General features: G+C 46.8%; 1 protein-coding gene across 2 annotated transcripts in view; it reads right to left on the reverse strand.

Moving 5' to 3' along the window:
- Nucleotides 1-872: 872 nt before the first annotated feature.
- Nucleotides 873-22,410, reverse strand: part of MAGI3 (membrane associated guanylate kinase, WW and PDZ domain containing 3) — a 53,250-nt gene continuing 31,712 nt past the window's right edge. Inside the window, exons 5-22 of one of the 2 annotated variants that reach the window (XM_080358148.1) lie at nucleotides 21,990-22,164; nucleotides 21,135-21,214; nucleotides 19,960-20,017; nucleotides 19,563-19,657; nucleotides 18,768-18,956; nucleotides 17,030-17,638; nucleotides 15,998-16,029; nucleotides 14,805-14,958; nucleotides 14,175-14,266; nucleotides 12,089-12,281; nucleotides 10,848-11,033; nucleotides 7,726-7,911; nucleotides 5,014-5,107; nucleotides 4,787-4,913; nucleotides 4,274-4,417; nucleotides 2,996-3,134; nucleotides 2,333-2,422; nucleotides 1,776-1,905 (exon numbers count right to left, since the gene is read on the reverse strand). In XM_080358148.1, the coding sequence (XP_080214274.1) occupies nucleotides 2,373-2,422; nucleotides 2,996-3,134; nucleotides 4,274-4,417; nucleotides 4,787-4,913; nucleotides 5,014-5,107; nucleotides 7,726-7,911; nucleotides 10,848-11,033; nucleotides 12,089-12,281; nucleotides 14,175-14,266; nucleotides 14,805-14,958; nucleotides 15,998-16,029; nucleotides 17,030-17,638; nucleotides 18,768-18,956; nucleotides 19,563-19,657; nucleotides 19,960-20,017; nucleotides 21,135-21,214; nucleotides 21,990-22,164 (2,603 nt within the window). In that variant the 3' untranslated portion in view covers nucleotides 1,776-1,905; nucleotides 2,333-2,372. Of the gene's footprint in view, nucleotides 1,906-2,332; nucleotides 2,423-2,995; nucleotides 3,135-4,273; nucleotides 4,418-4,786; nucleotides 4,914-5,013; nucleotides 5,108-7,725; nucleotides 7,912-10,847; nucleotides 11,034-12,088; nucleotides 12,282-14,174; nucleotides 14,267-14,804; nucleotides 14,959-15,997; nucleotides 16,030-17,029; nucleotides 17,639-18,767; nucleotides 18,957-19,562; nucleotides 19,658-19,959; nucleotides 20,018-21,134; nucleotides 21,215-21,989; nucleotides 22,165-22,410 lie in introns of both variants that reach the window. The other variant, XM_080358147.1, reaches the window with a different exon arrangement.

Consider the following 22,410-nt stretch of genomic DNA (forward strand, 5'->3'; position numbering starts at 1 on the left):
ATCTGGGAGATTTCGAACATAAACAGGCAAGAACGTCACTGAAACGGGTTCTGTCCTGGTCAGTCGTTACCTCGACAGCGGGAAAAGGTGCCGTTCTGAACCAGCGTTAAGTAATGGGAGTTTGGTGCGGAGCGGGAACCCATCGTGTTCACAGGGACGCCGGTGACACCAACCGAGGTCCGTCATTCAGCAGACCCCACAATCTCTTTTCAGACAGACGTTTGGGAACAGTTGTTCCGAGCCTCCTTATGGATCGAGAAAATAAAGCGATCTTGCTGTGTTCATTAAATGCAAAATTACAAAACATGAGTTATGTCAAATTTTTATCTATGTGATTTTGTATAAAAATTTAAGATAAACCATCAACTGAACAGCATCAGTGGCTCATTTGCTGCCCTAGAACCAACTCACCCATCTTCTTACTGACCCAGTAAGAACAGAATACGTATATTCCCTCACGTAAACATGCAACATGCTTGAGAAAACACCCATTTCCAACCAAACTTTGCCTTTTCTGGGCCTGGAGTAGGTAGGAGAAGGATGAGACCAACTGGATACAGCAGCCGACTTGGCACGAGAGCAAGACGTGAGTCATGATCACATTGGCAATACAGGCATTAAATAACTTTGTTGGGAACTCACAACACGATGTGGGGAGCCGAGCAGCGCGACAGGAGCAGCAAACGCGCCCACGGGGCCGGGGCAGCAGCGCCGGAGGGTTCGGTCAAGCATCCAAAAGGTCCTTCATGCACTTAGATAATTTAAGAACGAATCAAACATTTCCCACCCTCTCATCAGTTTCTGAAAAATAAACCTAGCGAAAAGAAACAACGCTTTTAAATGACCATTGTCAGAAACTCGATGAAAACGGTCTCAGTTAAACCCGTTTGTCAGCCGCAGCTGCTGTTTGGGTGACTTTACACGCGCTCGGTACCCGCCAAGGTCCAGGAGTTATCGGTGTTTTCTTGACTGGGGAACTACTGGCGGATTTGGAAACGCTGTCGTCTGCGGCTCCCGGGCCGTGTCTGTTCTCCTGCGTTTCCAGCCTCCTCTGCCTCTCCGTGGAAAACAGCGGAATATTGGAAAGGCTGGAAGTTTTGAATCTGCCGGAACTCAGCTCTCCAGGGTTTTGCTTCGTTGTTTCCTCTTGGGACGCGTTTCTCCTCGAGTCACCCAATGGAAGGTTTCTCTGCTCGGCCGCTGCGCGGTGTCGCTCTGGAGACCACCCTTCCCTCTTTCCACTGGTTTTCTGCTTCGTGTCTTTCCTGGAAACTCCTGTTTTAGCGTTTCCACCTCTCAATTGCTCAACGGTCGCCTTAGCGCCACCAGTCGTCCCGTGTGGGTGCTCCTGGGACCTGGCTGCCGCTTCTGCGCTCCCGAGATGCTTTTGGGGACTGGCGGACCGCCCTCCATCTCCACTGGAATGCTCTTTCCTGTGACTGCCGTTCACCCCTATTTCTGCAGCTTTACTCTCGCTCTTTCTGGACCTGTCGGGTTTCTGGGAGAGATTCCCGTGGGTGTTTTCGGGCTCCCCTTTCCCGGGGCCGTGGAATCCAGCGCGTCCCTCAGCAGCCGCCAACGTCTCCGGACTCGCGGATCTGTCTCTTCTGGCTTCCAAACGGCCTCTTGTGGTTTCAAACCCAGGGCTGGGGGGACATTCCCACCTGCTCTTTGTTCTCCGGGGAGAAGAATGAGGCTTCATCTCAAACTGGGGCTCAGGTAAAGTGCTTTTCTTTTCAGGCACAGTGTTCTTTGCTTGTTCCAGTTTCTCAGACAGCGGAACTCTCGTTAAAGCTTCTCCTGGTACATAACACGCTTCGGATGGGGAATGTGAAGATGAAGATAATGGTGACTGTTCTTCATATATTACATTTGACGAAGATAGATTATAACTATCCCAATCACCTGCAAGCGAACAGTGAGAGATTTGACTCAACGATGACCAAAAATAAAGCATTCTACGCATCTACGTACTACAGGGGTTGGGGGTCGTTAGATGAAATCTTTGATTTAAGAAAGATTATGTAGTAGCATAATCTCAAAGTCATATTTAGCCAGTTTTCTATATTGTTCTACAGCCTACAATGACCACAAAGACGTGATTTAGGGACAAACTGGTGCTCAGCAAGCTGGTGCGATCTCTGCGGGACTCACACGGCCTCAGATCGGCACAACTTTACAGCCTACGGAGCACAACCGCAAGTACATTGTTCAATATAAGGAAACCAAATGAACCCGAACTGTTACACTCAAACTGGTGAAAAGTCAAGGTTATTCACAGCTTTGCACTTTAATAACAGGAAGAGATAGAACACAAGACATGCAGATTTACCAAGTCTTTAAGGAAAAACCAAGAAAAGCACTGAAAGCCCTTAATGCTGCTCAGGTTTCACATAGGGACACAGGCTGGGAGGAGCCAAACCTGAAGGAGGAAGAGAAAAAGCCCAGAACTAGATACCAAAATCACAGAGCACAGCGAGCAAGATTTCAATCGGAAACGTGTGATTAACAGCAAGAGGCACCAAATCTCTGCCCTGATCTCGGCTCGTTTTCTTTTCCCTCCCTACAAAGTTGTGTTTTCCTGTTGCAGATGCAGAATTTGCACCTTTCAACAAAAAGAATTAATTGGGAGAGCACAGCTGCCTCTCTCCTGCTTTCTCAAGCCTCGGCTTTGGAAACCAAGTGTTTCATCATTTCGAAGGCTAAAAGCAGCGAAGTAAATCTGTACAGAAATAATATCCTTACTATAGACATTCTGAACAGAGTAGTGTATCACAGTTTTAATTTTAAAGGCAATCAGTGCTAATTATCGTATTTGTGCGGGGAAACTTGATGAGCTTGGACAGAGCTGTGAAACTTATGACAATGACAAATATACAACGGGTAATATTCCTCGTCACGTGTTAATTTTACCAAAAAACATTCCTCGTATTTTAAAACGACCACGAACTATCTCAAGAGAGAAGCAAACGGATGAGAGCGCAGCGGGACGTACCGTGATCGGGGATCAACCCGGTCCCTGGTCGCAGCAGCAGCAAAACCTTGTTCCCCCCAGCCTGGATCAGCTCAATGGCTCGTGTGTGAGTGATTCCTTGGGTGGGTTCCCCATTGATTTCAACTATTTGGTCCCCAACCTGCCGAGAAAACAGCACAACCAGATGAGTCCTTATGCATCTTGGACGCTGGGAACTAGTTTTTAATAAGAGTTTTTAATAAGAGGCTTGAATGTATTTTAATTCCAGATGGTTGCGTGGAGGGAGGTTGTGGATGAACCTCGGCAAACCTGGCGCCTGGTAAAGTCACGATAACCAGGTAACGCAGCAACTTCTCTACACCAAACGCAGAGGTGAATGCTGCTGTTGGAGAACCAGTTTAATATAAGGAAAGGGGATTTTTATTCCAGGTAGGAGAGATCACCACCCCGCAGTTATCAGCACCAGGGCCTGAGGCTAATTAGCCACTTACAGAGGTCTGGGCAGATAATTACGGGTCACACCGCAGGCGGCTGGACGGGGGTTGTACAAAAATACCCAGAAAAAGAGTCATGGACCCAATTTCGCAATACGTGGATCAGCCAATGGATGTCACTAGCGCATAAAATCAGCAGTTTAAAGACTGTCTGGGCTCTGTTAAATAAAGCGTCTCTGCCAGAGGAGGTCACGGGCTGGCTGCTCATCGGCCGGGACGGGACGCGGGGACGTGCCGCCCGTCACGCTCAGCTGCCGCGAACGGCTGGGAAATTCCTCTGTCCTGATCCAGAACACGGCCAGAAAAACACACCAGGAAACGACACCGTTCTCCAGATCAGGGCTGAGACAGCGAACGACGTGAAACCGCGAATGCGCCGAGGCTGGGCCAGCAGATCTGCGCTCACAGCGGCTCTGTGCTCCGAGTTGCTGGGGACACGGCGCAGGGCTGGGGACCCTGCTCCTTAGTCACCACGGGGCATCATACCCACGTATTTCACTTTTACTCCAACATTTGAAAGCGAATTCCTGAAGCGTAAGAATTAACATCATAATGTTTGAAAAGCGTTCGGCTTACACCTTCAAACACCGCACAGCAACAGCTCAATGCACACACAAACATTCCTTACAGATCCGCTGACTTGGACAGTGATTCTCCTTCCTGCTCCGCTGGGCAATTTGCCCAAATGTATCCCCAGTAACTGCTCTGCCCCCCGGCACCACACACAGTTTGTTGCCCCTATAGGTAAATTAACACGTCAAAAAGCCAACTTGATCAATAAATTGATAAGAGCGGCCAAACTCACGTGGACTCTCCCGTCTTTGACAGCCGGCCCGTCCTCCGCGAGCCGCAGGATGAATAAGCCCATGTTGTATTCCTTCCCTCCTCGGAGGCTGAATCCAAAGCCGCGGGGGCCCCTTTCCAGCTCCACCGGGAAGCAGCCGGGATTCTGGGCGGGAATCAGAGAAAAGAGAATTGAGGATGCGCAGGCACATTTAAACGTGTCTTCTTCTGGAAAAATGCTTCGCACGCTTCTATGTTTTGACAAATACGCAATCCACGATTTGAACTGAAATCATCAGTACTCATGAGTGCTTCTTTTCTAATGATGAGTATTCAACTATACTAAGGAGATGATCAAATTTAAAACATTAGCAAAAACACTGTGTGAAAGACTTTGGTGTGTTTCTACGCCTGGCTTTTCTACCCACATCCGCCAGGGAAATGTTTTGCTCGTGAACATTGTGGCAACGCCACTGTACAGTGTTTTGATGGAGTATTTTGGACATCTCTGCACCCTCCGGCTGGTCACCTGTACCTGGGAGTGTCGGCTCCCAACAGCTGCAGCAACGCCAGCGTCGGGTTGTGTCAAGTGCTTGTGCTCAGGCCAGGAGAGCCTGTAACTATTGGAACCTTCTTTTCCAGCTTCACCTTCCGTAGCTGCCCTGCACGGAGGTAAAAGGATGCGGATGTTACTCGGGAATTCCCAATCCCCCTGGTCACGGTTTTCTAGCTGCTCCCAGTTCCTTTTGCCACGGGCAGTACCTGTCGGTGCTGGGCTGCGCTGGTCCCAGCGGCCGGTGCTGCGGAGCTGGGCTCTGCCGGGCCGAGTTCGTTCCCGAGGGAGGACCACGGTGTTCTGACAAATTCAAACAACACCAACAGTCAGAGAGACCTTCAGAGAATCATTCTGGTTGGAAAAACCCCGTGTGTGAGTCCAACCATAACCCACCACCATCAAGTCCAACCATAACCCACCCTGGCACTGCCCCATGTCCTGAGAACCTCATGTCTGTCTGTCCAGCCCTCCAGGGATGGTGACTCCAGCACTGCCCTGGGCAGCCTGTTCCAATGCCCCACAGCCTTTTCCATTAATACATTTTTCTTCCCAAACACAAAGCCAGGCAGAGTCACCATCAGTGTCCTGCGGATGCCACCGCAGCGTGGAGGGGATTTTTCCAACACCAGGAACCCAAGGAATAATTATTCTTACCTATGCTCCTTCTCCTTAGAAAAACAACACAATTTTAACCAAATCAGACAGAACAAAGGGGTCTCAGACCAAGCACCCACACTAGAGATGCCCCAGTGCTCTCCCAGGCACATCTTAACTGCATTTCTCACTTAAGAACAAACCAACCCCTGTAAAATACACAAAGTGCTTCAGCATCTTAAGGGAAGGAAAACACAAGGTATATTATAACGGTGAATTCCTCGGGAATGCCAGGTCTCGGGAGCCCTTCGCAGCACTGCTCGGTGCTGTTACTACGACGTGCCTTAAAGAGGTTTTTCTCTAGAGACAAAATGTCAACTTTTACTCCTGGTTTATACTCAGAGTTCTAATTTAGAAGCGCAGGCAAGAAAAATGCCATCTGTTTGTGCAGTTTCTGCAGGCTGCTCTCCCGCGTTCCCAGCTAACGCACGACAAAAGCTGACAGGCTCCTGCTTTTGTGCAAAATGCTAAAGAACGGCTGCTGGCGCATGAAGTGGGATTCATTTATTTGGATGGAAAGCAAAGCTCACACGTCTGCGGGAGCTGGAGGGAGCGGGAAGAGGCACGACGAGGATCTCGGGGGACGGCGCTGAGGACGATGCACCGGGGAACAGAAAATGCTGCTGAGGTTTCTGCTTTGTGATGCTCAACAGCTGGTAAAACGGGCATTTTTCTCTTTGGAGGTGAATCCTGCATCACAAAATCCTTCACATCTTACTTCCCCCCTCTCCCTTTCTTTGTTGATTCTCCCCAGTTTCTTATTTCTACATTTTGGCTCCAAATCTGTAAATGTGTGAGTGGGAAAAGCTGAATTCTTAGGCAGAGTCCAGCTCCTGCATAAATAAAGGACAAAAATGTTGGATTCAGAAAGCTTGTTTTGAAAACAAAGCTGATTAAGAGCCACAGAGAAACAGATTTAATGCAAGCAACTCAGACTTGAGTTGCATTACAACCACTGCTCTGGGCAAGTGCTTCAGGGGGTGTCCCTTCAAACTAGAATCAATGAGATTTGATAAAGAAAATCTTAACAGAAAAATAGAAGCCTCTCTGCTTCAAGCATTAACAAAAAGGAAAATAAAGTCTTTGATATTCTGTATTATGGGCTGAGAGAGCATGTTAAATATTTGCAGTGAATGTGAAATTAGAGAATGATCTGTTGGCTTTATTCACATTCTGGTTTTAGGTATTTATTATTTAAAAGGCGAAGAAAAGCAGCTTTCTGACAAAATAACGATGGCAAGTTTAATTAAACCCACGAGCAGCAATCCAGAAAGACGCAGCGGTGAGCAGGGTCGGAAAACAGCTTTTCTCTTCAAATGACTGGATTTTATATATTTACAGTGAACCGCCTGTGTAGGAACAACATCACACTGAGCACAGTGCTGCACGGGAGCTTTCATTACAAATACGGCCCCTCCAAAGAGGGGACTTCGCAGTCACAAATACAAATAGTCACAAATACTGACGCGGCACTTACATGTGGGGAATTCACCAGCAGCCTCCAGGTTCCGCAGCAAAACCCCGCGCGAGGTTTTTGCGGTGGGACGGGACTGTTTCTCAAAGGGTGGTTTCGGCAGACAGAACCACAGCATCTTTCTCCCTTAGCCCAGCGATGCGGCATGAGGGGATTGGTGTGTTCTAATGCGGTGGGAAGGACAAACTCGGTGGCTAAATGGGGAGGACCTGGTGTCCCTGAGACCCCGGAGCACCCGAGGGCATGTCCCTGAGCTGGGACATTGCTGCTGGCAGCACCGCAGCAGTGAGGGACGATCGCTGTATGGGGACAGGAAGATGTTCTGTCTGCCCACCACCCTGTGTTCCCTGCAGGTCCCCCAGGAGAGGCCATTTCTCTGAGAGGCCATTTCTCTTTGGTTGATGAACACAGGGTATGGACAGATCATGTTTCCCTGGGAGCATGATCCCCCTCTCTCACGTTAGAAACCAGAACTTCTCTTACCCTGCACTGTGTTGTCACCAGAGTCATCAAATGGTTTGGGTTGGAAGGGACCTCAAAGACCACATCGTTCCAATCCCCCTGCCATGGGCAGGGACACCTTCCACTACCCCAGGTTACTTGTATCTCATTTTTCAGTACAACCACCTTTCTCTGCCCCACCTGCCTTCAGAGCAAACGGTTGAGCTTCACTCTCACCTCCAAACACCTTAAAATACCCCACTTTACATGGATTAACTTCAAAAGTCACAAACATCGCGCTCTGGCCACATGGCAGGACCCATCCACCCGCCGAGGGCTCCCTCCTCACCTTCCTCGGCCACCACCGTTAGGGTCACCACGTTGCCCGCGTCCTTGATGAGCTGCACGATGCTGTCGTGTGAGAGCTCCACGATGGACTGGCCGTTCACCGCTGAGATGCGGTCTCCCACTTTGAGCTTCCCGCACTGGTCGGCTGGGCTCCCCTCTATAACTCGCCCGATCTTGTGAGGAATCACTAGGAAACCAAAAACAGACATAGCGACACAATTAATATCTGTATAAGCATCACCCAAGCCCAGGATTGCCACAGTCGGCCCAGAGATCAATCCTGCTCCGAAGCGCGGCACTGGTAGCACAAGAAAAACCTGCACGTAACTAAAAATCCTTCATTCTAAGAGTGAGTGGGAACAGCGACCCCTGACAGCACAGGCCTTGTCACATACAAGGTGTTGCGCCTAAAGCAAAACGCAGGGAGGAAATGGGTCACATCTGCAAAGGGATGAATAAGTGCCAGGAGCGCTCTGAAGCTGTTTGTTTTCTCGCTCCTAACGTGTTGTTTTCCATTCCCTGGGGCACCGTGTGGACTCAGAGACAGCTACGGACACTCGGTTTAACATAGTCGTGCGACATCTGGACGCACGGGTTAATTCTTCCTCCTTACAACCACAAAATAAGCCTTAAACACACTTCAAAAGGGAATCGAACTTCTCCTGCCAGAAACTGTCTTAGTAACGTGGTGAGCACCCCGGCAGCAACCTCAGCAAGTTGTGCAGATCAGCTCCACACAGACACAGTCCCTGTTCCTGCCGAGATGAACGTGCACCTGGAATAATCGCTTTGAATTTTAGCGAGCTCTCCTGGCTTGGTTTCCTCATTTCAGCCCATGGTGACACTCTGCTCTGTATCCAGACTCTTCCGAGTTACTTTCCCAGAGGTGAACACGGATGCAGGAACGAGCAGAACTCAACATGCAGCAGGAGGGAGGGATGCTCCGCTCCGGCTCCTCTCCCAACCCCGCGCTGGTGCTCGGGGAGAGATGTGGTTTCACGGTTTGCTGAGCCGGACGTCAGCACGGCAGATGGCACTCGGCAGCCAGCGAGATGCCATCGCGCCGGGAGGAGCCGACCAAAACCCGGGGCGAGAGCGCGGCTCGCGGAGCTGCCTGCGCGCTGACGCGGCTCCGCCAGAGCCGATCCGCGTTACGTCGAAGCGCATCAGTCAGTGTGCTTTCCCACGCGTCTAGAACAGCCCTTGGTTCAGCTGGATGCCTGAAAGCACAGCAACATTGGCTCCTGTCCTTCCCACATCCCTTATCGGGGCTCTTCTCTGCAGGAACTGCTGCGCTGCTCCTTGGTATCTCGTTCCCAAACAGCCCTCCAGACCGACCTCCACACGTTCTATTAACGCTCCTCCTGGCACCTCACATACAGGCATGTTTGCACCTCCAGTGGTTTGATGAATCCCTGTTTGCTGTAGCGGCTGCTCTCCCAAACACTCCTCTGGGGGGTGGCAGAGGTGAGGAACATCAGGCGCTTCTCAGGATTATCAAATCCATGCTTTTCAAATCCACGACAGCACATCTAAAACCCTTTCACATCGTCATCAGCCACCCAAGATTGAAAAGCCATCACAGATTGTTTTAATGAGCCAGCACACGCAGAAGTTACTGTGAAGTAACTGATGCCTCCTAGCATTCAGCATGAGTTTAAATTTTAATTACACTTCCCTTAATAGACTCTTTTTTTAAGTATTATATAAACCTAAGAGCCAACTGTGAAGAGTAAAGCACTGCAGGGCTGCAGCCTCAATTGCTGATTACTTGTTTTAAAATATCCTGGTTTACAAGAACACAGGAGCCTCACGTTAAACCGCGGCACAGAGCAGTTCTGCACAGCAGAGCCTGCGGATGCACCAGCGCCTCTTTTCCTGCGTGTCAAAAACAGCCCAGACCACAGGGCTCATGTTTCCAGCACTTGAATTGCTTTCAGTTGTCTTCTACTTTATGTTCTAGCATCAAATAAACAGGGATTTGCAGCAGATCCCCAGACAAAATGTTGTGTGTAGCAGCTATATTGTAGCAGAATACCAATATACTATAGAATAATTCTGTTTATAATATTTTTTTCTTAATATCTGACTGACCAGACAACACACCGTCAACCCGCGGCCACTCTGACGCGGGATGCGATCATCACGCATGGGGGGTGACATCTTGCCCTGCGGTTGCCATGGCAACGTGACAGCAGCTCCGTGCATGGACCACGGCCGCTGCACATCCCACCACTGCGCATCCCAGAGCAGCTGGCTTGAACATTCCTGAAAAGGTGCCGGCTGAGCCAAGACTGCATCACACTCTAAATATACATCATATGAATTCAGCACCACGTTATTTAGAAACAGATTTTTTTTCTTTCCTGCGCTCCCGCTGGCTTTTTATTGTGCAGTAAAATGAAATGGAAAAACAGAAGGAAGTGTCTGAGGCTCAATAAAAAAGAGACAAACTTGCGATGCTTTGTAACGTCTGTCTGGAACCAGCCGAGAAAGTTTCAGAAGAGTGATTTACGCTAAAGGAATCAAGTAAGGATTTCAGGAGTTACCTGTATTTCAGTGTCGGTTAATTGAGTCTGTGGGTGAACACACGGAGCGAGTTTGTGTTTCGGGGCAGATAACCCAAATATGATGGCCCAAGGGAATGAATCTCAGAAAGATGATCGTACCCGCCACCTCATGCACAAAACTGTTCAGCTGCCGCCACCAGCACGAGGACCAGAAATCAGACCTGGTCCCGCGTGGGATCTTCCATCGGCTGAGCTGGACTGCAGGGCTTCCTGCAAACAGCTGCTGCTCGCACTACTTCTTCTTATTTTCCCTTTTAACCTCGGTTATTTGGCCGTTTATCTTTACAACTATGCCTGAAGCCACGTCCATCTATCAGAGCTATAACACCAGAGCGTGCTGCTTTTTCATTTTGATGATCTTTCTAGACAAACACCCTGCCTGACAGTAACAACTTCATTGTTTTCTCCCAAGTGCTGCCATCTCTATTCTCTCAGACCCCCAAAATAAGGAATTCTACCTGATCAGCAAGCAGCGGCCCCGCTCTCACACCGATGCCGTAGTGCGAGCACCGGACAGCGAGTGGCGGTGACAACACCAGAACGCGGCACTTACCGCCAGGAGGAGGTTTGTTCTTTGAGGTGAGGATGACGAAGCCAAATCCTTCGTTCTCCTTCCGCTGCAGACGGACGTCATAGACCTCCGGGGGTTGCTGGTTTGCAAGCTCTGCCCGATTCGGTCGGGGAGAACCGTTCTGCGTCAGGACAGGCTGTGACTCCTCCTCCTCCGCTTGCTTTTCTCCTTGCAGGTAAGAGACAAACAACAAATAAGGCAAAACCAATACTGCTGGTTTATCAAGCAGCGACAGCAAAACCTGCATCTCAGTATCAGCACCAGCATGAGGGAGCACTGGGAAAGTAGGGGGTCAGTTTATTAACAATACGGTTTGGATCAAACGGAACTCAGATGGAGGATAAAGCCTTCAAAGGCCCAGGGTCCCACGCAGGTGTGCGTATTTGTGCAAGGAAAGCCCATTGCACACAGCGGAACGGACTTGGCAGCGTGTACACAGTGAGGAACAACTGTTTACTTGGAACAACGGGAATGTTTTTCAAAAGGCAGTTTGAAGACTTAAGCCAGGCTTTCTTTTAGGAAACCCATAAAATTTTGGTCCTAAAGTAGTCAAACTACCGGAAGGCACATTAAAGAAAAGGAGAATTAAGCTTAAAAGTACTTTTTCCTTTTACTTGTATATACTCAGAATTACTGGCTGAATAACACAATGGAAAAGCAACAGTGGTTGCTGATTGGAACAGGGACTGTTCCCAGCTCAGAACCCCCATTCCAGCTCTGTCATACACACAATCAGCATCACCAAGTTAAGGACAATAATCTGTCCACTGCTGATCTGGACATTGATCTAAAACTGCAGCATCACCAGATGCTGCCCTGAGTCACCTCTGGTTTGAATGCACTTATTCTTGCCACACAGAGACGCTGGAAGATTTGAGAATATAACATATTGTACAGAAAAGACACCGTGTTATTACTTGATTTGCACAGCGTTAGTAGCTGTTCTAACTAATACCTGCAAAAAGATTTGAAGAAAACGCCACTGCCATCATTATTTTCAGAGCCGTACCTGTGTGAGCTGTGTAAGCATCACTTACTAAATCCTCTTCTTCTCCAGCCACTCAGCATTACAGCTGACCCTCCTCAATCTCAGGCTGCTCAGCTCTCATGCAATAACCACTAAGTTTCAGAGCAGCTTTAGACCATCCGATTACAAAACCCCAAGTGTTGCTTTAGCCAGATCTGTGCCCCGCAAGACCCTCTCGGGACAGACGGACACGTACCACCGAAGAAGATCTTCCTGCGGACCGTGAGCAGCACCTGCCCATTGCGAGCAGCACTGGTCATCAAGTCCAAAACTTGCTTGTGCGACTTCCCTTTGACGGGGACTCCATCGATACACATCAGCTCGTCCGCGGCTCGCAGCCTGCCGTCCTTTTCCGCCGCTCCCAGCGGGATTATGGCTCCGATGTAGATCTGTTGGCAGAGCAGAGTTGGGATGGTTGGATATCAGAACGCAGATGCGGCACAACATGGATTCACCAGAACTCGCCATGGGCGGGATCCAGGTGGAACCAAACAGACCAGGGCTTGGGGGAAGATATTTTTAAAGATTGAGCTTTGGAGAAGGTATTTTTAAAGATTATCCCTCAATTCCAGCAGAAATGTCACCAGTGAGTGCACTTTGTACACATGGTGGATGCAACTTGGGGGCTCAGAGCATCCAGTAAATACATAAATAATTTTGGGGGTTTTTTAATCCTTATTTCCATGGATTCTGGAATTATCGCTATCTCTTGAGTGTATTTGTCAGTCTGTTAGAAAGCCCAGCTTTTGATATAAGCACACACTGTGTACTTATTGCATATATACGATTTCCCAGGCATTATTGAAATGAAAGTCTCTGTCATTCATTCTACTTACTTTATTTTTTCCTACCCAATCTAGGCCAGAGTGACTGGGGAAGAAGTAAAAGCTTTTGAAAGAACTCAAATTCCGTTCGGAAAAGCTGCTCAGACAGTTCCACGCTTCAAGTTTTTCCAGTGCGCAGCTTTTGGCGATTAGATAATGAATTTAACCAGCTGCACCCCTCTTATCAATTTTCTCTACCCCCACCTCGTAAAGTGCTACTAAATATACCACAGATAAGAGCACCACATGCTCTTTCATGTGTTAGAATCATATTTGAGTTAAATGGAAGATTACGGCCAGTAGTTTTTGGAAGTGGAGCCATGTGGGCAGATGATCCGCACGCAGCGTTCCTGCCGTTAGCCTGGACTTACCACCGGCTGCTATGGAAACAAAACACCACGAATGCTAGAAAGTGCAACACAAGTGAAATTCTTTGGTTTCGCTCTTCTTTTGAGGAGAAAAACCAGAAAAGGATAGGAAAAAAAGGCTGAAAGAAAACCCCCATATTCCTTAACTGCAATCAGAAAACTGTATCTGTTCCAAAAGCTTTTCCTCTTGAGAGCTGAGGGAATGGCCCCTGATATTGGGTACAAGTCTTAGCACTTCTTCCCAGAGGGAAATATTGGCATTTTTGGAAATAGAGGAGTCTCCTAAAGGCTGATGTCAGAGGAACCGGCTGCCCAGGGGTTTCCATGCTGGCATTCACCCATATTCCTCCTCCTGTGCAAACTCCAGAGCTACATTTTGATGCCAGTTACAATACAAAACCCCATTTGCAGAAGGTGGCCGGTCTTAACAGGCTCCGCTTCAAGGCTTTCATGAAAATCCTGAAGTACCACACTCTGTATTTTCTGAGATGAGAGGGAAACACAAGGCAAATAAAAGCCTGGAGGAGCGCACTGGGAAGGCTGCGCTTGTCTCCTCCAGATGAATCCACCAGAAACCACGCGGGCTCACAGAACCAAACGCGCTTTTGAAAATTTGGTGGGAGAGGTGGGGGAAAAGTGGTACAAAACAACCTCAAATGTTGCCTTGTTTCGCTGGGCTGCATCCAAAGAGCGGCCTGACCACGTTCTGGGAGGGAACAGCAGCTCCTTTCCACCCGGACGAGCCTTTTGTGCCAAGAACAGCGTGGGGATCAAGTGGCAACGGGCAAAGTGGTCCCGAGACACAGCAACAAGCACAGAAACAACATGAGCGTTATCAGAGAAAACCGCTGCCAAAGAGATTCGAGATAGCGGAGAGGGCACGGGAACCTTGCAGGTTAAAGTCAGCCACAAAGAGGGAAAAATGAAAGATAACCTGAACCAATTCTTCATCTTCACAGGCAGTTACTGATTAATTTTGACATCACTGAACTGTTTAGAATGAGAGGGAAATCAGGACGACAGAGTAGGAGTTATTCTAACAGCAATAACATAAGATAACACGTAGGCAACCATAAACTGCTTCACTTACTGGCTGGTCTGGTCCATCCCCTCCGAGCACCCGGAAACCAAAGCCCGACTCTTGTTTTCGGAGGAAAACATCCAAATCTCTTGTGTTTGGAGCTGAGACAAAGCAACATTTCAGAACATGTAAGGAGCTATCTGAGATTATCGAAAGATTATGTTTTTGTGACTCTTCCTATTGACGGAACACAGTGAATAGAAATACAGTACATCATTCAAACAGTCAAATCTTCAGTGATGTCCTCTTTCCAAAATGGAAAAATACATTTTCAAGAAAAGGCTGAAAAGCGATAGGACGGATTGACGAATGTCAGAGGAGAAACACAGCTGCATTCGTATGGTGGGTCAGGATCAAACCTGGTCTGTAACACACATCAGAGCTGCCTTCTGGAAACTCTGAAATGGGCAGGTCTGCTTCAGAACTACATCATCCTTGAGACCGTTTCTATCATTAACTGTTTTATCATAAACAGGGCTGAAGGATATTGTCATTGTTTTTCTGTATGGATTATGCATTTCTGGAACTGTTCTATTTACAGGAGCTTAGCAGACTCGGCAGTCGCAGTGGTTTTATCACACACAACAAATCAAATTCCTTCACAACTGAATATTTCCAAGTTGAAGCCGAAATACTCACGTTTGTCCTCGTACATGGTCTTAGACTTCAGGTAGACTTCGGAAGGGTCCAGTTTGGGAGAGCCTGATCGCACAGCGGTGGGCGGGAACGGCATCGGCTGCGGGATGGGGTCACCAACAGCTTCCAAACTCCCCGAGCTGTCCTGCTTGTCCTTCTGCAACACAGCCCACCCCACAAAACACACCTTCAATCAACAGCACAACTGAACTCGCACAGTTGTGCGTGCAAAGACGATCAATACCACGTGGAGGTGAAACGTAGGGCAAAACAAGGGAATAATATTAGACCTCGAGGTAGCTTTTCCAGGAGGTACGTGTCTGACTGCACTGAAGTCGTCCTCACAGGCCACTGATTTCTACTGAAAGGCTTAGAAAGGGGGTTTGGAGTTACCAATGTCAGTATTTGCATTTTTCTCTTATGATCCGATAGCTGCAACACGCCTAATAGTATTTCACAAAGGACGCCAAGCGTGCTTGTGGTCTCCCACCCTGATTTCCAATCGATTACGCACTCAAGGAACTCTAAATACTTATTCTGGGCTGAAACCCAATCCGGAAAACTGGAACACGGTAGCCTGCATGTGTCTGTGCACGTTAAACAAAAGCACAAGCGGAACAGACCTAGAGATGTCTTTTTACGAAGAGCAGAAGAAAAACCCCCAAGGGGTTTAGCAGTTTGACACTTCTTGTATGTTTATAAATACAAGAACTTGCCCTTTTTAACTGAATTATTTTGCCACACTGCTTAATGCCACTGAACATCGAATGCTCTGTGGGAAATGGCTACCGCACGTGTGCTCGAACGCCAGCCCCTGAGTCCAAAGTATTTTTAGCCTGAGCGGGAGCTGTGCTGAGGAGGCTCCTAAAATCCAGAAATGAGATTACAAAGGCAGCTCAAAGTGGGCACGCAGTGATTTTAAGTATAGTGCAAAATAAAGTAAATAATGATAGAACTTAAGCAGCAGTGTCATATTTAAATCGTGACAAATCAACAACACTACACCTCTTGTCATACAAGATCTTTGTCACGTTCTTGATTCTTCAGTGGTAAGAAGAGAGAGATCCATCACCTCCATTAAACACCTCCAAGGAATCTTTTGTGTTAAATACACCATATTTATGAGGCTGTTTTGTAACTGAAAATCCCTGAATATTCTCCATAGAAACACATTTAAACACATGGCTAATACTCACCCCTTTGGTAGTTTTAGTAGGTGAAGGTGGACCTGAAGGAGACACAATGGAGAAAGCAATTTCAACATTTGGGCACCAAAAGTTTAAACAGCATTAAAGTAACACAATCAGCTCCTCCCAGGTTGAATATAATAACTGCTCATTCAGTCTTCAATGTTCACTTGACCAAAACCATCACTTCAGAGAGGTCTCAGATTAGAATTGTCAGCTGTGCAACAATGAAAAACCATCTATTTCTCTTCTTGTCAGACACCGCTAAACCCAAAGACACATCGGTTCATTGGATATGGAGACTTTGTGAATTTCTGTAGAGGAATTGCACTCGCTACCAAAGAAAACTAATTATCTCCTTTGTTGATTAAGGAATAGTAGCATTTATAAGGAAAAAGACCTGGAGATTTTTGCACGTCAATGACCGCTTCGAGTGACAATAAAAGCTTAAAGGGACACTAAGCAGCCACATGTTGCTTCGCAATTCATTCAGCTCTGTCTGGCAAACGCACGCGATCTACCAGTCAGTTTTTGGGGAGAAGATGCATCCTGGTCTGTGACTGACGGTCAGTGAAGAGGTATAAATAGGCAAACGCAAAACTGAGAATTTTTGGGGTATTTCCAGCAATCGGCTCCGCCTCACTGCTGATGCTTCTTCCCGGCTCCTGTCACCACCCTCCACTGCAGCTGCACTTACTGGAATACATTTGGAGAGCCTCAGCAAACCCCATCCATCATACGCTCTGTATTATGCTAGAGGCCACGTTTCTGCTCTAGTACTCTCCGAGCACTTGGAAGAGACGGTCCATAAATGTATCATCGTAAAATTTTGGAAAAAAAAAAGGAAAAAAAACAAACCCTAGCAATGTATTCTCACCCCAAATACCATGGTGTATAAATTAAACATAGAACATAATGGCTCAGAGACATAATAAACTGCTATTTAGCTGCCAAGACTGGACATGATTTAGATATCACACTTAAAAGGGACTTTTAAGAAGCACATAACCATGTACGACAACTGTAAATTTACGTACGTACCTCCTCTTACAATGAGCAGCGGCACCTCTGCTCCTACTGGAAATTGCTTCAGCACCTCCACCACCTGCAGGTGTGTCAAGCTCTGTACATTCTGATGGCAAATCTCCTTGATCACGTCCCCCTTCTGAAGGCCTTGGCACCACTGGCTGTCTAAAATCATCTTCACCTTCTGCCCCGTGGGACTGTCTGCAATGGCAAACCCAAAGCCTTTAGGGCCTTTGACCAAGGGAATGGTGACCAGCTCCGTCTGGGAGCCTCCAGAAGACGCCAGGGAGATCCTCTGCTCCGTCATGTCCATGGAAGGGCCGTTGAGACGACCGTTGACCAACATAGGGCCCATTTTTCCATTCTGGTCCAACACAACTGTTCCTGCTATTAAATCTTGGCTGGCGATACAAACATCTCCTTTGGTCACAGGCGGTCCGTTGATAAGAGGTGTGGCTGTCACTATATCCACGACGGGGTCTTCGTTGTCCTCAGGAAGAGGATAACCACGACACAAAGTCATGTTCACGTACTGGTTGACAGGAACGAGCTGGAACATCTGGACAACATCCGCATGGGTATGGCCAAGGACGCAGCTTCCGTTTATGTCTACAATGACATCACCTGTTACAAAAGAAAGTTCAACAGCGTTAAAAACAGGAATGAAACCACCCGTACCCATCTGGTGTTAGTCTGAGCCCCAGAACAAAAGCCCAACTGGAGGGAATCGCTGTCCAGTCCTCAAAACTAACAATGCAGGGTGGCTGGGCTATCACCTCTTGGCTATCTGTTGCCAAAAAGCATAAAGGATTTCCTCGTTGCATTGATTCTATTTCATCTCAGGACACAGCATGCTAAATATATAAAGTTTAATCTGCAGCAGATTTTAAAAACGATACCGTAGAGCCACAGGAGATGAAGCAGTGCACGCACAACACCGCAAGCAGATGTCTTCTACTTTAATTCATATTGTACAGCATCCTAAACTCAATCCAGAATAAATCGGATTTTTTTTTTTTTTGGGGGGGGAAGGGGGTCCTATGTTTATTTTAGGACTGGCTGAACTTAAGCTAGGATTGCGCCCACACGCGTTCTGCACTTTTGCCACACATGGCTAAGGATCTATTTTCAAAATGAAGTGGAAGTAGGCTTCAAATCCTGAAACCTCGTTTCATAATTTGCATTATTTTGATCATGAAACTTGGCATCTGCAATACAATACTCCCAGCAAGCAAATGGCCTTATCACTTCAATGCCGGGGCATCAGTAAACCAGGAATTCTCGTTACATGAATAACAGGAACAGATACACATCTTTTCATTCCAGCGTGCGTGCGCCACAACACAATGCGGCAGGACCATCTCCGTGTTTACGCAGGAGGAAAATGAACCACATACAAACAAGTTCAAACAATAGGCCAGCAACAGAGCAGGAAATTGTTTCATTTCACAACTAAATGGTATTAAATCATCAAAAGCATGAACTCTTCTTATCTGAAGAGTAAGAGAGCCCATGTGCTATCTAAAGAAGCATTTTGCCTTTTCTAGTATGTAAGCTGTATGTTACAGTAAGCTTAGAGTTGACTTAATTAATGTATAATAACAAAGCGTACAATTCTTCATGGATTGCAGGTACTACCATCCCTCCTTTCCTTGCTTGGCCAGTTCACACAGCTTTGCTCGCTCATTCATCAAGGCTCCTGGGCCTCTAAAAGCACCACAGGAAATGGAAGTTTAGAGAAATAATGCTTGACCTGGTGCGATTCTCCCATCTTGTGCAGCGGGTCCATCTTTTAACACGTTCTTCACCTGGAGAAACTCATCAGGTCTGTCCCCTCCGATGATCGTAAAGCCAAATCCCATCGTACTTTTTTTCAGCGATGTCCGTAGAAGTGCTCCTGTGAGCTGGGATGGATCTCTAGTGAAGACAGACTTCTCCAGTCCTTTTGAGTTATGGAACACAGAGACACAAAGGTAGGAAACCAGGGTTAGTTTTGGTGAGGTTTCTGTTTGTTTTATGGTGTCATAAGGGTTAATGATTTGTTTGGTTAACCTCTGCAGCGCTGTGATGGAGTGGAGCAAACAAGACGCTGTTACACTCATTTCACAGCCGAGTTAAGTGAATTAGAAACATCAAGAGTGTTGTAGTACAGATTTCGACAGAGCTGGAATTAAAGCTCCCGCCTACAGTTTCCAGTTTTACACTCTAACCCTTGAATACCAAGCTTAAAGTAGATCAAAAGCATAAAATTCAAGGTGTGGTTTTATCTGCATCTTCCAGCTGGCTCTTCTAACTCTCCATATATTCAAAAGCTGCTTATGAAAACGAGCTTCAAACGATCAAAATTATTTTAAAGCAGTCTTAAGGTCTCAGTTCAATTTTAACATTAAAAGATCATTCAAAAAAGCCTACAGATTTGGGAGGGCAACACCACAATGGGCAGCAAAAAGACGAGGCTAATGCCTCGATGAATTCCAAAATCTGTTACTTATGACGCATTCTCACAGATAAAGACGTAGGTGATGAAGAATGCAATATCCAGTGATACCTGATTTTGAGGAGCCGCCATCAGTCTGTCCCAGCTGTTTTTTCCTTTTGGCTTCCAATACTGGGTTTTCAAACTGAGTTTTCTGGTTAATATGACTGTAGACATACAAAAGGTAGATCAGGATATCAGCAGAAAGCGTTCTGCCTGTTTCACAGAAAAGACAACCACAAAAGAGCCATCTACAAACAGTATTATTTACTACCGCAAATTAATGCTCTGGAGGAATGAATGCCAAACTATCATAATCAGATGAGGTTACACCCACAATAGTATCACCCTTGCCAGCCTGTCCCTTAATTCTCACCCATAGACTCTCAACTCACTCCTCATCCGTGCCTGGACAATACTCAATACATTGTAAATTTATAACTGTGTCAAATTAATAATTAGCACTTACTCAACATAATATGTTCCGTACTGAGGGTCTTCTATTTTTTCCCATCCGTAAGGAAGTTCTGCAAGCAAAAAGAACAAAACTCTCCATGATCGTGAAAAACTATCTGCAAATATCACAATTTAGCTTTGCTGTTCTAGTTATGCTGACCATGGAAACTTAAATATTAGAATAATGGATACAGTCAGGTAGCTAGACATTTGAAGGATAAAATTGCCATGTAATCCTGTTTGAGGCTGCCCTAAGTTTGATGGCAACAGGAATTTTCCCAGTGTATGACAGCATGGTACCAATTATTAATACAAGCACCGCTCCACAGGGTTTGACAAAAGACCCAGTGGGTCTATTCATTTAAATGTTGATCATTTGGATATCCTGCATCTCTCTGTTTAAAGTGCTCTTTTTTATCCTGTGGCGAGCTGCACGTATGTCTAACAAGCAGCAGTATGCGTCCATTGCTCCAGCTGGCTTCATTATGAATTCTTAATTGTTAGGCTGCGCTATTTAGGAAGACGACTGGCTATTCTGAATCTGCCTCAGCTTTTGTAACATGTCAGGCATTTGCCAAACACACAAACTATTTAGTACTGTTTTCTAGCGGACTAAACCGCATGACTACGTAGGAAACAGGAGTTGTCTGTAGGCCAGTTGTGAACCTGACCTGTAAGTCCTGAAGCAACAGCTTGAAGAGGTGAAGGGAGTCACTGTTCCCTCTACTTATGCATTTAAATACATCATGTCATATGCAATAGGTACCATTAGCAATATATGCAATAAATTAGCAATATGCTCTGTCTTCTTCATTACTCCTTTATTCTAGCACTGATGGAGCTTTTCCTCCTGCCATATTCCACCCGCGCGACAATTTCCAGTGAGACTGTCAGTACCACGTGCAGCTCCCTCCTGAGCAATCACAGTCATTGGAAAAAAGATCTTGTTCCCATCTCAGGAACACAGATAAACCCAGAATTCAGTCAGATTCTATTACTCCAGGGAAAATATACTAAGGACTTTCCCAGTCTGATGTAAACTCCTATTGCCACCAAACCGGGGACACCACAATCCGTTGCCCACTCCAGTCGCGTGTGTCAGGAAGAAGCTCCTACCGGAGCAGTAATGGATCGTACCCAGCTGTGACAAACCAGTCACAGGTGACAAATAGATCCGGAGCACCTCACCTCCATCTTCACAGTCTTCAGGAGCCTTGGCTTTCTTACAGAGCCGCGGATCAAGCCACGTGGTTGTCTTGGTGTTGTGACTGTGGAGCAGAACACAGAGGAGGAAACGCCCTCAGATTGCAGAGCTTTGCTTTACCTTAACTTTTAAATATCTACCACCATGCGCAAACCGTAGCCTTTAGGTAGTGTCACCTTTATTTGAGCCTCAGCCACATCATAAAATGCTAAAAAAAGGCAACAATGCTGCTCAGGGGTACAAGCACCCTGGAGACTCTCCAGGACAGATGGGAAATGTTAGAGGCACAAACACGCTCCCCTGCCCTCAAGAGCTCACGTGGGAATATCAGCTGTTCCTACCTAAAAGGAAAAAACATTTTTAGCTTCTTATGTTTAACTCCCAGTAAGGCTTTTGTTTCCTTTAGAAATGAATAAATGAGGCTGTTTCACATGTGCATATAAGAGCTGCTTCCAAATCCTGGGCTTTAATCTGTGCTGTCTGTATTTTGAAGCGTGCATTCCCAGCCAAGGAACACAAGCAGCGAAGAATAAACAAGCTCTCAGATTTCAGAGACATTTGTTATAGCTCACCTGGCAACATCCACCCAGCTTTTTATCTTGTGAGATAAAAACCCCTCATATTATATACGAGCTGACTTTGCACGTGGAATCACAAGGTTTTCCTGTGCAATGGCAGTATGCAGCAGTAAGGAATGAAACGGTAGGGATATATTAAATTCAATACAGAAATAGAAGCAGTAGGAAAGAGAGGTGCAAGAGCAGCAAGCAGGTTCTCAGACTGCAGCCCAGCAGCACTTCAGACGGGCACAGGAACCCTCTGTGGTGTGGGTTACTCACTCGATGAAGTAGATCATGCCCGTGTCGGTGTAAGCCATCTCCCAGTTCTTGGGCAGCGGTTCCAGGGTCTCATCCCTTGACAAGTAATTTCTGAAGTCCATGGAGCTGCTTGTCTGGTTGTAGCTGGGAACAGGTTTCACCCAGTCAGGAGAATCTGAATGTTTTTCTTTGTTTTCTGCAGTTGTTCGGGGAAAGTGTTACTATTTGTCAGCTGTTTATGTTGTTTCTCACAAAGAACCACCCTCTCAATCTGGCTACGAGCGGATTTCAAACACGTCCCTGTATGTGATGTGCATTTTTCCACTTTGTTTTTTTCAGCTGCGAACTTTGAAAAGCTGACATGAAAACACTGAACTTTGCTCTTCCCCTGCCAAACAGAATTAACCTCGTATTATGTGTCTGAGCCCACGCTGAAAAATCA

This window comes from Nesoenas mayeri (assembly GCF_963082525.1).
Source record: "Nesoenas mayeri genome assembly, chromosome: 23".
Classification (NCBI taxonomy): Eukaryota; Metazoa; Chordata; class Aves; order Columbiformes; family Columbidae; genus Nesoenas; species Nesoenas mayeri.